This window comes from Rhinopithecus roxellana, chromosome 16 (genome assembly GCF_007565055.1).
Source record: "Rhinopithecus roxellana isolate Shanxi Qingling chromosome 16, ASM756505v1, whole genome shotgun sequence".
NCBI lineage: Eukaryota > Metazoa > Chordata > Mammalia > Primates > Cercopithecidae > Rhinopithecus > Rhinopithecus roxellana.
In genome coordinates this window covers 51444045-51457697 of record NC_044564.1, presented here as the reverse complement: position 1 = coordinate 51457697, position 13653 = coordinate 51444045, and the positions used below count along the sequence as shown (strand labels likewise).

General features: G+C 41.0%; 1 protein-coding gene across 3 annotated transcripts in view; it reads right to left on the bottom strand.

Annotated features, from left to right (window-relative positions):
- Positions 1-13653, bottom strand: part of DOCK8 (dedicator of cytokinesis 8) — a 239730-nt gene that overhangs the window by 132119 nt on the left and 93958 nt on the right. For all 3 annotated transcript variants that reach the window (XM_030920159.1, XM_030920161.1, XM_030920160.1), the window contains 3 exons: positions 7931-7997; positions 5458-5607; positions 1170-1250 (listed from right to left, as the gene is read on the bottom strand). In XM_030920159.1, coding sequence (XP_030776019.1) covers positions 1170-1250; positions 5458-5607; positions 7931-7997 — 298 coding nt within the window. The remainder of the gene's footprint in view (positions 1-1169; positions 1251-5457; positions 5608-7930; positions 7998-13653) is intronic.

Below are 13653 nucleotides of genomic sequence, written 5' to 3'. Positions count from 1 at the left end.
ATACTAATAAGGTAGGTCTTATTCCAGAAAGGCCTTTTTTTTTTTTTTTTGAGACGGAGTCTTACTCTGCTGCCCAGGCTGGAGTGCAGTGGCACCATCTCGGCTCACTGCAACCTCTGCCTCCCGGGTTCAAGTGATTATCCTGCCTCAGCCTCCTGAGTAGCTGGGAATATAGGCGTGTGCCACCATGCCCGGCTAATTTTTTGTAGTTTTAGTAGAGATGGGGTTTCACCATGTTAGCCAGGATGGTCTCAATCTTCTGACCTCATGATCTGTGCGCCTTGGCCTCCCAGAGTGCTGGGATTACAGGTGTGAGCCACCATGCCCAGCCAAGGCCACGTTTTAAAAATCACACTGGGAATCTTTGCAATTGCTGCTAAGAAAAGATATCCTTTTCATAGGCTCAACACCTATGTTGTGCTAATGAATATATAACGCATAGTAGTGACAGCCAATTCCCAGTTATTTGCATACCTGAAAGGGCAGTGGCCCATGCTGTGGAGGAAGGCCAGGAGAGCTCTGGCACTGTTCAGTTTTGGGGTCTCCGTGGACCTCCCAACCAGCCGAGTCAGAGCCTCAGAACGAAGACAACTGGGGGTGGCCTTACCCCAAACAAGTTATGTGATCAGACCTTGATGTATGTCAACATTAGAAAATTCAAGGATTTATTTCTCTAAAAAAATCATCATCAGGCTGGGCGTGGTGACTCACACCTGTAATCCCAACACTTTGGGAGGCAGAGGCAGGAGAATCACTTGAGGCCAGAAGTATGAGACCAGCCTGGGCAACACAGTGAGACCCCATATCTACACAAAATAAAAAACTAGCCAAGCATGGTTGCATGTGCCTGTAGTACCAGCTGTTCAAGAGGCTGAAGGGGGAGGATCACTGGAGCCCAGGAGTTCAAGGTTGTAGGGAGCCGTGATTACACTATAGCACTCCAGCCTAAGAGATAAAGGAAGACACTGCCTCAAAAAAAAAAAAAAAAAAAAAAAAAAAAAAAAGTCAGTGACCAGTTTCCTTTCCCTCTTTTATTGAATTACATTGTAATAGTGTCTTATATAGGGACACATTAGGGACTAAAGCCCATTAACTATTTTGTGTAACACTTCTGAAAATATCAGCTTCTTCTAAGATATCTCCATTTAACAATACTCAAATTACCATACCTTTCCACCATCACTTTCTTTGATAACCAGGTAGGGCTCTGCACAGTCTCCAATCTCTCCCTGCTGCAGGACTTTTTCAATCTACCAATAAAAATAATATTAAAATAAGGCATATAAATTATATCCATATAAAGGAATCTATGCAACCATCGAAATTACATTTTATGACAATATTTGATGACATAGGAAGATATCTGTGATACATGTTTTTTGATTAAAAAGTTTATATAAAGAATAGCATATGATTTTATTTAAAAATTATAAAGGCATATTAAAAGGGTGACAGTAGATACACAGCAAATGCAGCAAGTGTTAATAGTAGTTATCTTTGTATGGTGGGATTATGTGTGATTTTTATTTTCTTCCCATTGCTTATGTGTATTTTCTATTTTAAACAATAAACATGCATTATGTATATAATAAAAAAGGCAATAAAAGTTATTTTATAAAACAAAACCCAGGAGACATATGTAAGAAGTGGAAAGCTCATTTTCTTTATTATTGCTTACAATGTAAAAAAGAGATACGGTCTCTGTGAAAGTGGGGTTTTGGACTAAAACTTTCCATGAAATGAATGCCTGAACTGAATAAATTATCTGTAACTGTCACCTTTGTAATTCCTATTAGGGCGAATTCTCTGGATTTAACAGACTTGGAAAGAAACTCAAAAGCATTGGGATGTGCAGCTTCTCGGTTTGCTAACTGGTTGGTAATAGGAATGAATGCTGGTAATAAGAATGAATGAAGTGTCTTCTGTCTTGCTTCAGGTAAAGTGACTGGCTGGCCAGTTGTCATAAATTTGGGAACCATATTTAAAAGAAAGACAAGGAGAAATTTGAAATATCTTAACTCTCTGCTCAAAGAAAATTTAACTTAGATGTTGAAGAGTAAAACCAGTGGATTCAGTCCTAACAGTTGAAATGATCCTTGAAGAAGGAATTTGGGTCAACATAGTCCAAAAGGGACACATGCTTAATAGGTGCTTAGGCACAAAGTATTTAACAATCCCCATGATTAAGGGGTATTTATGGGGTTTCAAAGGAAGCAGCATGAGGCTACTCAATTTATATCTGCTCCAGGGAGGACTCCAAGCAGGAAGTCTCTCTTCTCATAAAAGAAGTTCAAAACCCCCTCCCATTGCCACAGCCTGAAGAGAAGGCGAATCCCACTGAGAGATGCACCACACTGAAAACATAGGCACATAACACTTGAGCTAGAAACTGACCAGTATTCCTGGTAATCAGTAATCATTTACTCATTATTGAGTACCTTCTATATGGCAGCAGCTGGGGAGATAAGGTGGCGATAAACACTGCCCCTATTCTCCTGAAGTTCATAGTCAGGAGCTTGTAGAACAAATTGGAAGGAGGCTAATTTTTCCATGAAGTGAACGGATTAAAAATGTGGTCTTTAGAATAAATTCTGAACAGAGATTAAGAACTTCTTAATTAGGACCCTGAAGCAAGGAAGGGGAATGCCACAGCTTCATGCACTAGTAGTGTGTATCATGGAAGATACAGGAAGCAGGAGAAGTCAGATTTGACCAGACCAGCAGATACTACTGCCCTGGCTGCAGTGGGCCAGGAGAACTCCAGGTACTTCATGAGAAGGAGCTGCAGGCTGACATGAGAACCTATTATTTGGTCCTTCATGATTTATGCAAAGGTGTGTAATGAAATGCATGACTCCTCATAACCATGGAAAGTAGGACAAAGAAGCCTATCAGATTAACCTAGAACTTTTCTTAAGGGAAGAGACTACTTTCTGCTCTATTCAGAAGGGGTAGCATTAACACTTGGCATATCTATTTTTTTTTCATATTTAATAGCCATTTATTGTTTACCTAATTACGGTATGTCAGGAACAGGGTAGGTGTTTTTACATACATTATTTCAATTTTCTTCAAAACCACTCAGGCACAGGGATCACTGTCCAAGTAGACTGAGAGACCAGACTTGCTGGGTTTGCTACAGCAAATGTAGCAAAATGGGAATTTGAACCCATTTCTTCAACTTCCAAGTTGTTTTTTAACTGGATTGTAAACTCTTTGAGGTGAGAAATTTACCATTTGAAAGACTTCTAAGGTGCTAGGCTCTCTGCTTTGTGTTTTCTCAAACTATGTGGCTCTCACATAAGGATAGGCACATGGCAACTTATTAAATATTTAAATTGGGCACGGCATATCTATTTTTAAACAACTTTTGAAAAGTTTCCAATTCACTCCCATTTTCACTCTTCTTTCCTTGATTGTAAAACAAACCCTTTTTAAAAAAAATTTCACAAAATCTTGAATTAAACCTTTAAGCAGAAATAATCCCTTAAAGTCATATTATATGCAATGCCTGAACGAGATGACACTGCCTAAAATACAGCAAAGACCCTGATGTTCAGCCTGGGATTATAAACAAAAAAAGAAAGAAGCCCCTCTCATCAAATAATGTCCGCCTGGATGTGCTAAATAGTTTAACACCATTTACTATGTATTTAAAGGGAAAGAAGCAACAATGATGGCATCACGATAAAGAAAAGCAAAGAGAAAGCCAACCAGGGCCTGTCCTGTTGAGTAGATTTCAGTTTCTTAAATCTATCCAAACACTTTGGTATGTTTGTTATGCCAAATGAACACATTTACATGTTTGAAAATTTTGGAACATACCTAGTAAGTGATAGTAACCAATGGATAACCACTGTTACTTGGCAGAATATGATGGATTAATCAAGAGAAAGTCATCCACTGGGAAGTAGAGTTTGAGATAAAATTTGGCTCTACAGAACTAGTGTTGGCTTCTTCGGTTTCCTAGGCTGACAGAGAAATGTGAACTTACCTACAGGGCTACCACAGCGGGATTTAATTTTCCTGTATGTCTAAGTAATATTGCAATGAAAAAGAGACACATTAAAGTTTGACAACAATAGAAGTGTCTTTTCAGCAGCATAATTTTAACTATACTTTCTATAAGCTTAAATAAGTTCCCTCAAGCTACAGTAACCTCTCATAATCTTTGTTATATGGTGTTAAAGAAGCTAGAATGAAAAGACATTTGCCATCTGTTAAGTGACCTCCAAGCTACCTGAATTATTTGGAATCCATGAAATCATGGGGCGATCACTGAGACTACAGACATAAAACACTGTACTAACGAGACAATGTTCCAAACCTAGGAGGCTGGGTGCACATGAAATCAGACACTTGAATTTGTTGTTTTGTTTTTACAATGTTTTTACAGCCAGGCGCAGTGGCTCACGCCTGTAATCCCAACACTTTGGGAGGCCAAATGCAGGCAAATCACCTGAGGTCAAGAGTTCGAGATCAGCCTGGCCAACATGGTGAAACCCCGTTTCTACTAAAAATACAAAAGTTAGCCTGGTATGGGGTGGTGGGTGCCTGTAATCCCAGTTACTCGGGAGGCTGAGGCAGGAGAATCGTTTAAATCCGGGAGGTGGAGGTTGCAGTGAGCCGACGTGGTGACACTGCACTCCAGCCTGGGTGACAAGAGCGAAACTCCGCTCAAAAAAAAAAAAAAGAGTCAATAAGACCAATTATCTGGTCTAAGGTAGGTAAAATACCTGATGCTTTTTAACTTCTAACCAGTCATTTTGGTGCACAGAGAAAGGATCTGGTTTTCTTATAACAGCAAACAGTATAGTCTAGAATGAAAGGCTCTTCTGCTTATAATTGCCCCATAGATTTCAACTCTCATTAGAGACAGTCTGTGACATGGTAAGAAGAAAAAAAAAAAAAAAAAAAGGGAGGGTGAAACTTGAAAACCACAGCCCACACTTCAAATTGTAAGAGCCTGGACTTGGGAACACTTAACTATGCATCTCTAGAGCAACATGAGCATCGTCAGGAAAGTCTAGCCCAGAGATTTTGTTTCTTTCTCCACAGCAGCTTCTCCACACCAGGTCACTGAGAGAACTCTCCTTAGGAGAAGGGTGCCCAAGATGTGCCAAACTTTATTCTGTAGTCATGACTATCCACTGAGGTCACTTCACAGGTGAGGAAACTCAGACCTGTCTCTGGAAGACCAGGAAATTGCCAATGCCATTTAATTACTAGGTTGTAAAGTCAGGACTCAAACCTAGGTCAGTATGACTCCAAAACCTAGTCTTTCCAGTATCTGAAACAGTTGACTTAGAAATGAAAAGGGGTAAATTGAGAAGGAAACAAAGCGAATCTCAGAGGATATGTGGACACATTCTGAGGTTTTGTGCACCCCAAACATGTGCTGGGAACAACGCAGCAATGAAAACATCAGATTGGGCAAATCAGATCGTGCTGAACTACCTTGACTACCAGGTAGATGTCTGAGGACGGGTAGGTGACGGAGAAGACTGCAGATCTCGCCAGGCTTGATGCGTCCACCGAAGGTGTGTGAGCTCGCAGAAATCCTTTGAACTGGTCAGAGTTCAGGTCACAGTGAAAATTTTCTGAGATCTGTAAATGAGCAGCAAAGTGAAATACAAATTAGATCTGTTGTATTCATGGTTTAAACACGTTAAAAAGGAGTAGAAACACCACAGAGAAATTTTGCTGAAGGAGTAAGTGTAATAATCATAGATGTGGGTTTAGGAAAGTGGCTGCTGGATAAATCTGATAAATGTTTTGTCACAACGTCTAGGTATTTTGGAGCCATTTGAGAGATGTTCCTTGAAACATCTAAATGTTTATTAACCCACCAGTATTTCCTGAGTATTGCTGATGTGCTAGTTAACTTCACTACGAAAGAGCAGGACCTCTGCCCTCAATTAGTTCACAATTAAGAATGAAGGAAGGACCAGGTGTGGTGGTTCACACCTGTAATCCCAGCACTTTGGGAAGCCAAGGCGGGTATATTGCTTGAGCTCACGAATTCAAGACTGGTCTGACCAACATGGTGAAATCCTGCCTCTATAAAAATACAAAAACTAGCCAGCATGGTGGCACATGCCTGTGGTCCCAGCTACTTCGGAGGCTGAGGTGGGAGGGTCGCTTGAACCTGGGAGGCAGAGGTTGCAGTAAGCTGAGATGACCCCACTGCATGCCAGCCTGGGCAACAGAGAGAGACCCTGACTCAAAAAAAAAAAAAAAAAAGTGAGAGAAAATGCAAACATATAACTAACTACAGTAAAAGCAAAATACAAGTCACCACATGCACACAAAGAAGCATTGTGGAAGTTCCAGAGAGTGACAGGACATTTGCAGTTGGGTGACAAGGACAACTTTTCAGGGAAGCAGCACTGGAGATGGATGGGCCTTAGAAGATTCTGATAAGCAGTGGTGGGGGGTGACCATGCACCAGGAAGAGAGTACAGCACGGATAAATATCTCAGAGGCTTGAACGCTTGGGGGAAGCTTAGTTAACATCAGTGGTCCAGCTTGACTCTGCATAGACTATGGTCAGAGAGAAGGTAGAGGAACGCCATCATGAAGAAAGCCTGGCATGGAAGCTGAAGACTTTGTTCTTAACGTAGGCAGTGAATCTTAGTGAAGATTCTGAGCAAGAACATGATGTGAGCAGTGCTCCTAGCTCTCTTAACGTCATATTACTTAAGAGCCACTATATGGTTGGGTTCTCCCCTTCATCACCAAGAGAGTTTTAGTGGGGAGTGGCTGCCCAGGCAGAGACTACATTTACCAGCCTCCTTAGCAATGAGGGGTGATCATGTGACTGAATTCTCTCCAACGAATTGTGAGCAGAAGCAATGTGTCAAACTTCCAGGCCTCCTCCATCCTTCTTTTCTCTTCTTCAGGGGCAGCAATGGCAGTGACAAGAGTGATTTGGGGAGGGCACATACTGAAGATGGAGGAGCCACTGTCAGCCTGCATTTCTGAATGGCTGCGTGGAACAGAGGGCTCCCTCCTCCTGCCCTGGATGGTTAAAGAAACAAAGACAGCAACTTCTTGCTTATAAGCCAGTAGTTTTCAAAATGTGGTCCCCTGACCAGTAGCTTCAGCATCACCAGGGGACTGTAAGAAATGCAGATTCTCAGGTCCAACCTGGACTTACTGAATCAGAAACTCTGTGAGTGGGGCCCAGCAATCTGTTTTAACAAGTCTTCCAGAGGATTCTGATGCATGCTCAAGTTTGAGAACTACTGCTTTAAACCACTGAGTTTGGGCTTCTGCTTGTAGCAGTTAACCTATCCTAACTTACACAAATCTGTTCTTATTAGTATTTATGCAGGAGACAGCTGTTTCCTTAAACACAGAATGATTATGGGTAAAGAAGGACAGAAGTGTCCATCCTACTCTGGATTTGCTATTGCTGTCCTCTTCCAGGAGTCACAAAATGACTAAACATTAAAAACACATGAGAGGTCACTGTTTTCATTAAAAGCATACTACAGTTGGTGAGGTCTGAACTCTGTAACAAACTGAGACCTCTACCATGTAAGATGCCCTTCGGTCATGATGAGCCAATTTCACAGTGCAAAGAACTCTCAAACTGAGGAAGCTTTACATGCACATCCAAGCTTGTTAAAAATGTATTTAAATGGGTTTGTTTTATACATAACCCCATGTACTATTTCATTCTTTCTCTATTCCAACCAGGCCAGCACCTCCAGTAGCCTTTCCCTCAAAAATTCTTCAAAGATCATAAATTACGTTCTCAGACCACTGCTTGAAAAATTGCAAAGGCAACAGAACTAGACCCATCAAAGATCATTTGCTTTCAAATCTGATAGCTTCTTGCGGCAAAGAAGATTTAAAAACATACACCCAAAGAATCATAAACATTATATGTGCCTTAGGGATGGATTTTTCTTTGCTTTCTTACCTTTTTCCTTTCTTTAACATCGTAGAGGGCAATGCTGGCAAACAGAGGCTCAATTTCAATCTCAAACCTATCATAGAAAGAGAAGAAAATCTATGTGGCTTTAACTTACATAATTTTGAATTTTCTGACAAATGCTTGGCTATATAAACTGGTTAAAATGTGAGCAGTTTCCAGAAATATTTGGAAAACTCCAAGTATATGAGAATCACACTGGGATATTAATGGAAAATATGGGAGGTTTGTGAAAAATTCCTAATCATTTGAGATCATGGTGGACATTACAAAAACGTGGTGTATATTTTTGAGATGTCTCCCAAAATTGCTTATTGGCAGCGCTGCAAGAGAGAGTGGGCTGAATTCATCTTATCATTGTAACTACTTAGTCTGATTCATCTTATCATTGTAACTACTGTGTTTTCAGAGGGTAGACTTTCTGTCTGAGGTAATGGACTTGTTCACATTTCACATTTTATTGCTAGGATAGTATCTGTTTCACAAATGTGAAGATACGGAACCAACCTAATTGCCCATCAACTAATGAGTGGATAAAGAAAATGTGGCATCTATACACTGTGGAATACTACTCAGTCATAAAAAGGAATGAAATAATGTCTTTTGCAGGAACTTGGAGGAGCTGGAGGCCATTATTCTAAGTGAAGTAACTCAGGAATGGAAAACCAAATGCCGTGTGTTAGTGGGAGCTAAGCTATGAGTACGCCAAGGCAAACAGAGTGGTATAATGGACCTCGGAGACTCAGAAGGGGGATAGTAGAGGGGGATGAGGGATAAAAAACTACATATTGGGTACAATGTACACTACTTGGGTGATGGGTGCACTAAAATCTCAAACTTCACCACTATACAATTCATCCGTGTAACCAAAAACCACTTGTACCCTAAAGCCATTGAAATTAAAAAAAATTAAAGGATAAGATATATTTTATTCAATTCTAAGGAATGGGGATTTCAGATAGCAACAAAAGAAAAGTTCAATTGCTTTTCCTTAGAGTTGTAGTGGGACAGTCAGAAGAAGGCTGGGTTTTGATGGGGATGAATATCTGGCCCTTCCTACCTCCATTGCTGGGGAGTTGCTGACTTGAGGTCAGGGAGGGGAATGAGCACAGCAGATAAACACTGAGGTGCCTGGACCCCAGGAGAACTAGAGAGAGGAGCCTCATATTGGCCCTAATTGCCAATTCCCCTTGAAATGGTGAATCCCAAAGCATAATCCTGGCACATTATCCGCCTTTAGTATCCTGGTGGACATTACAGGTGCACATGGAACACTGAGGAATGTCTTCTAAGTTTCTCAGCTTTACATCCCATAGCCTTGGATGCAGAGAGCCCCAGTCTACCATTACCTCAGATGTCATGTCAAAAATCCATGTTTTGTCTCCAGGTATATGTGAGAGAATGTCTTCATCAATGGATAGCTTTGTCTCAAATGAGAACTTTTTAGAATAATATTTGGACAGAGTATGAGCACAGACAAAAGGGTTATTTGCTCAAATGGCACCTTTGGAAATGAGGCAATTTGGAATCATGGCAGACTCACAGGGCACCCAGGCAGAGACCTGGACTCTGTTACTCTTCTACCACCTGCTAATTCTGCGATCCTAATCAGGTTACTTACCTTTCCAAATTCCATTTATTTTTCTGCAAAATAAGGAAAGGATGCTTGCCTTTCCATTTTCCAGGTTGCTGTGAGGATACTGTATGATGATGTGTGTGAATGTATCTTAACAACAATGCCGAGTAACAGCGCTTTTCACAATAGCCAAAAGGTGGAAGTAACCCATGTGTCCATTAACAGATGCATATATGAGGCCAAAACAAAATGTGCTACGTACATACAATGGAATATTATTTAGCCATAGAAAAGAAGGAGCTACTGATACATGCTACAATATAGATGAATGTGAGGACATTATGATAAGTAAAAGAAGCCAGTCACAAAAAAACAGTTACTTTATGATTCTCCTTATATGAGGCACCCAGAGTAGTAAAACTCATAGAGGCGGAAAGTAGAATAGTAGTTGCCAGGGGCTGGGGAGTAGGGAAGATAGGGAGTTATGTTTAATGGGTACAGAGTTTCAGTTTGGGAAGAGAAAAATTCCTGGAGATGGATGGCAGTGATGTTTGCAGAACAATGTGAATGTACTCACCACTGAACTGTACCTTAAAAATGGTTAAGATGGTAGATTTTGGCCAGGTGCGGTGGGTCACGCCTGTAATCCCAGCACTTTGGGAGGCTAAGGCAGGCAGATCATGAGGTCAGGAGTTCAAGACCAGCCTGGCCAACATGGTGAAACCCCGTCTCTACTAACATACAAAAATTAGCCAAGCAAGGTGGCGTGTGCCTGTAATCCCAGCTACTCAGAAGGCTGAGGCAGGAGACTCACTTGAACCTGGGAGGCGGAGGTTGCAGTGAGCCGAGATCGTGCCATTGCACTCCAGCTTGGGCAATAGAGTGAGACTCCATCTCAAATTAAAAAAAAAAAAAAGACGTTAGATTTTATGTTATGTACATTTTACCACCCAAAAGCCCAGTGTTGAGGATTTCTATGATTATTCTATTATTAGGTAATTGCAGATTAATAGGGGTTTTTTTTGTTTTTTTTTTTTTTTTTTTGAGACGGAGTTTTGCTCTTGTTGCCCAGGGTAGAGAGAAATGGCACGATCTCGGCTCACTGCAACCTCTGCCTCCCAGGTTCAAGCGATCCTCCTGCCTCAGCCTCCCCAGTAGCTGGGACTACAGGCATGCACCACCATGCCCGGCCAAGTTTTGTATTTTTAGTAGAGATGGGGGTCTCACCATGTTGTCCAGGCTGGTCTCGAACTCCTGACCTCAGGTGACTCACCTGCCTCGGTCTTCCAAAGTACTGGGATTAAAGGCGTGAGCCACTGCACCAGGCCAATTGGGGGCTTTCCTGTGCCTAGGCTCACCAGCTGCTGCCTGGCATGGTCAACCTATAGTTAATTGTGTACTCCCTACTACACAAAGGGCCTGAATATTGCTGTGATATACTTAGGTTGGTACTGAGTGATAAGTCCTCTGTGGTTCAGAGAAAGAAAAAGAGAATTAACATTTATTAAAGACTTAAAATTGTGCTGTAATAAGTGCTTTCCACACATCAGCCTCTTTACCCAACTACAGTGTAATGCAGATATTATCTGCATTTAATACACCAGGACACCAAGGTTCCCAGAGATTAAGAAACTTGCCAAAGTCCTCAAAGTTAGGAATTGGCACAGTCAGGTTTTGTGCCCAGCCATCTCTGATCACAGAACCTGGGCTTTTTCTATGAGTGTCTGTTCTTCAAGTGTAGTCCCCAGAAACTAGCATTTTGAAGCAAAAGAAGTTTGCTAGCATGTAAGTTTCTTGATCCCACCTGAGACCTACTCAACCAGAATCTCTTGAAGGAGACTGCTATGGGAGGTCCTCCAAAATCCACATTTAAAATAAACTCCCTGGGTCAATTTTCTGCACATTAAAGTTTCACCATCAAGAAGACTCCTAAGAGCTGCGATTACTTTTCATAAGATGGTATTACATCTTAAAATATTTCTCCACTTAAAATACAAAACAGAAAAATACTTTGTTGTCATTCTTTTTTTTTTTTTTTTCTGTTACGAACACTTGCAGAATCGGCAGGAGCCAATTCTTTCTGTATCTTTGAGGGTTTCTATATTTCTGAAAAGCAATACAGAGACAGTTATAGATGTCCACAACTTTAAACAAATTCTTCAGCTGCTAAAACATGTAGTATTATGAATAGAATCCTACATATCAATGTAAATGGGAAAATATTTGCCATTAATATTACCCTTATATTTTTACTATTCATACTGTCACATTCTAGGCTTACCTATAAGAATTTGTTTCTTTCTTTCATCTAGTTTACTCTAAGTAGTTATTCCTAGGGCTGTCTTTTTGGTCCATCTCTTCTCTTGCAGTTATAGGTTAGTATGGATACTATTTAAAACACATGAGCAGGCCAAGAGCACCTGGCAAATATGTCAATTTGACTTAATTTCTGCTTTGGCAGTTGTGGGGACATCACTAGAAACTGTACTTGACAATTTTCATTAAGAGATATTCAAGTGACTCCTCTTTTTTTAATTTTAGAGATAGGGTCTTACTCTGTCACTCAGGCTGGAATACAGTGGCATGATCATAGCTCACTGCAGCCTTGAACTCCTGGCCTCAAGCGATCCTCCCACCTCAGCCTCCCAATGTATCTAGGACCAAAAATTAACACATCTATTAATTTTTGGTAGAGACGGGGTCTCGCTATATTGCCCAGGCTGGTCTCAAACTCCTAGCCTCAAGCGATCATCCCACTTTGGCCTCCCAAAGTGTTGGGATTACAGGTGTGAATCACTGCAATTGGCCTCCATTAAAAATTTTTTTAAATAACACATATCTCTCTTAGTGGCTATGTTTTCCCACCTGTGAGAACAGCTGCCTGTTATTCATTGGAGAGGTCTAGAAAGCTTGGTGATGAGCACCATAGAGAATTCCTGCCATCTCAAATGACATAGTCATTGCATCTAAAAGTAGCCTGATGATGCATCCTGTGGGGGGCAGGTGGGTCCCTCAGACAATAGTGAAGGCTTCCTAAACAATGCAGAGGGGAACAGCCACTTCCAGTCAGTCCTCCTGCTGACCAGACAACGAGGAAGCTCCCACTTCCAGGTTGGTTTGCAAGGGCTAGAGCTTGCTTTTCTGTGCCCACGACTTGATACTCAGCTGGTTTATGGGCTGCTTATTTCTCCGTACAAAAGACCCTGAAGCCCCTCTGGTAGAACTGGCCAGCGGGAGGAGACTATAGCATCAAGAGACCATCCATAGCTGTGCGAGCAGACTTGCTGGCTTGTATTCTGAGGCAGAAGAAGTTGGCAGAGGCTATGCGTTACAATCTTAGAAGTTTCTGGTAGGTAGGAACTTTGAGACCATAAGGTCTATCAACTTCATTTACAGGGAAGAACTCAAGATCCCAGGGAAGTTCCCAGGGTTGAAACCCAGCCTTACATCCAGAATCCAGATGCCTTCTCACTGCAAACCAGAGCTGCTGGAGGGACCCATGAAGTGACTTTGAGAGACGGATGACCCATCTAATAGCATATAAATAAATGTTACGCTTCTGTAGTTTTGCTTAGTTATATATGTACAACTTTGAAGTTTTCATCTGTGGATTTGAAGAGGAAGAACTAATTCTTGAAAATAGCAGTCTGCAGAGAGGAAGAGAGGCGTGGAGGCACTCTGGGGTACACAAGACAATCTATTGCAGTGCAAGAAGAAAATACTAGAATTGATTCAGATGTATCAAGTTCATTCTTTAAAATTTCTCAGTTATATGTTTTATAATGTAGATAATATGTTAATATGAAAGTACAAAATTAATATATGTCTATAGAGGATTTTTTTTAAACTATCAAAGTATACAATTGAAATGTTTGGATGCAACTGCTTTAAAGTAGATGTGGCAAATAATTGGCCTACAAGATGGGCTGTGTTTTAATTATATGGTGTTTATAAAGGGAATCAGAAAATCTTCAGGGAGTCAGCATATTATGCAGAAAAATCTCGGTTTTCAGCTTCTCTTGAAAAAATAGAAAAGACAGTTGACAAAAATGGGCCTGTTTATTTGGATGGCAAGAGTTTGTTGCTAGTAGTGAGTGCCCCATTAACATGGTTTACTATAGTCCCCACCACTCCC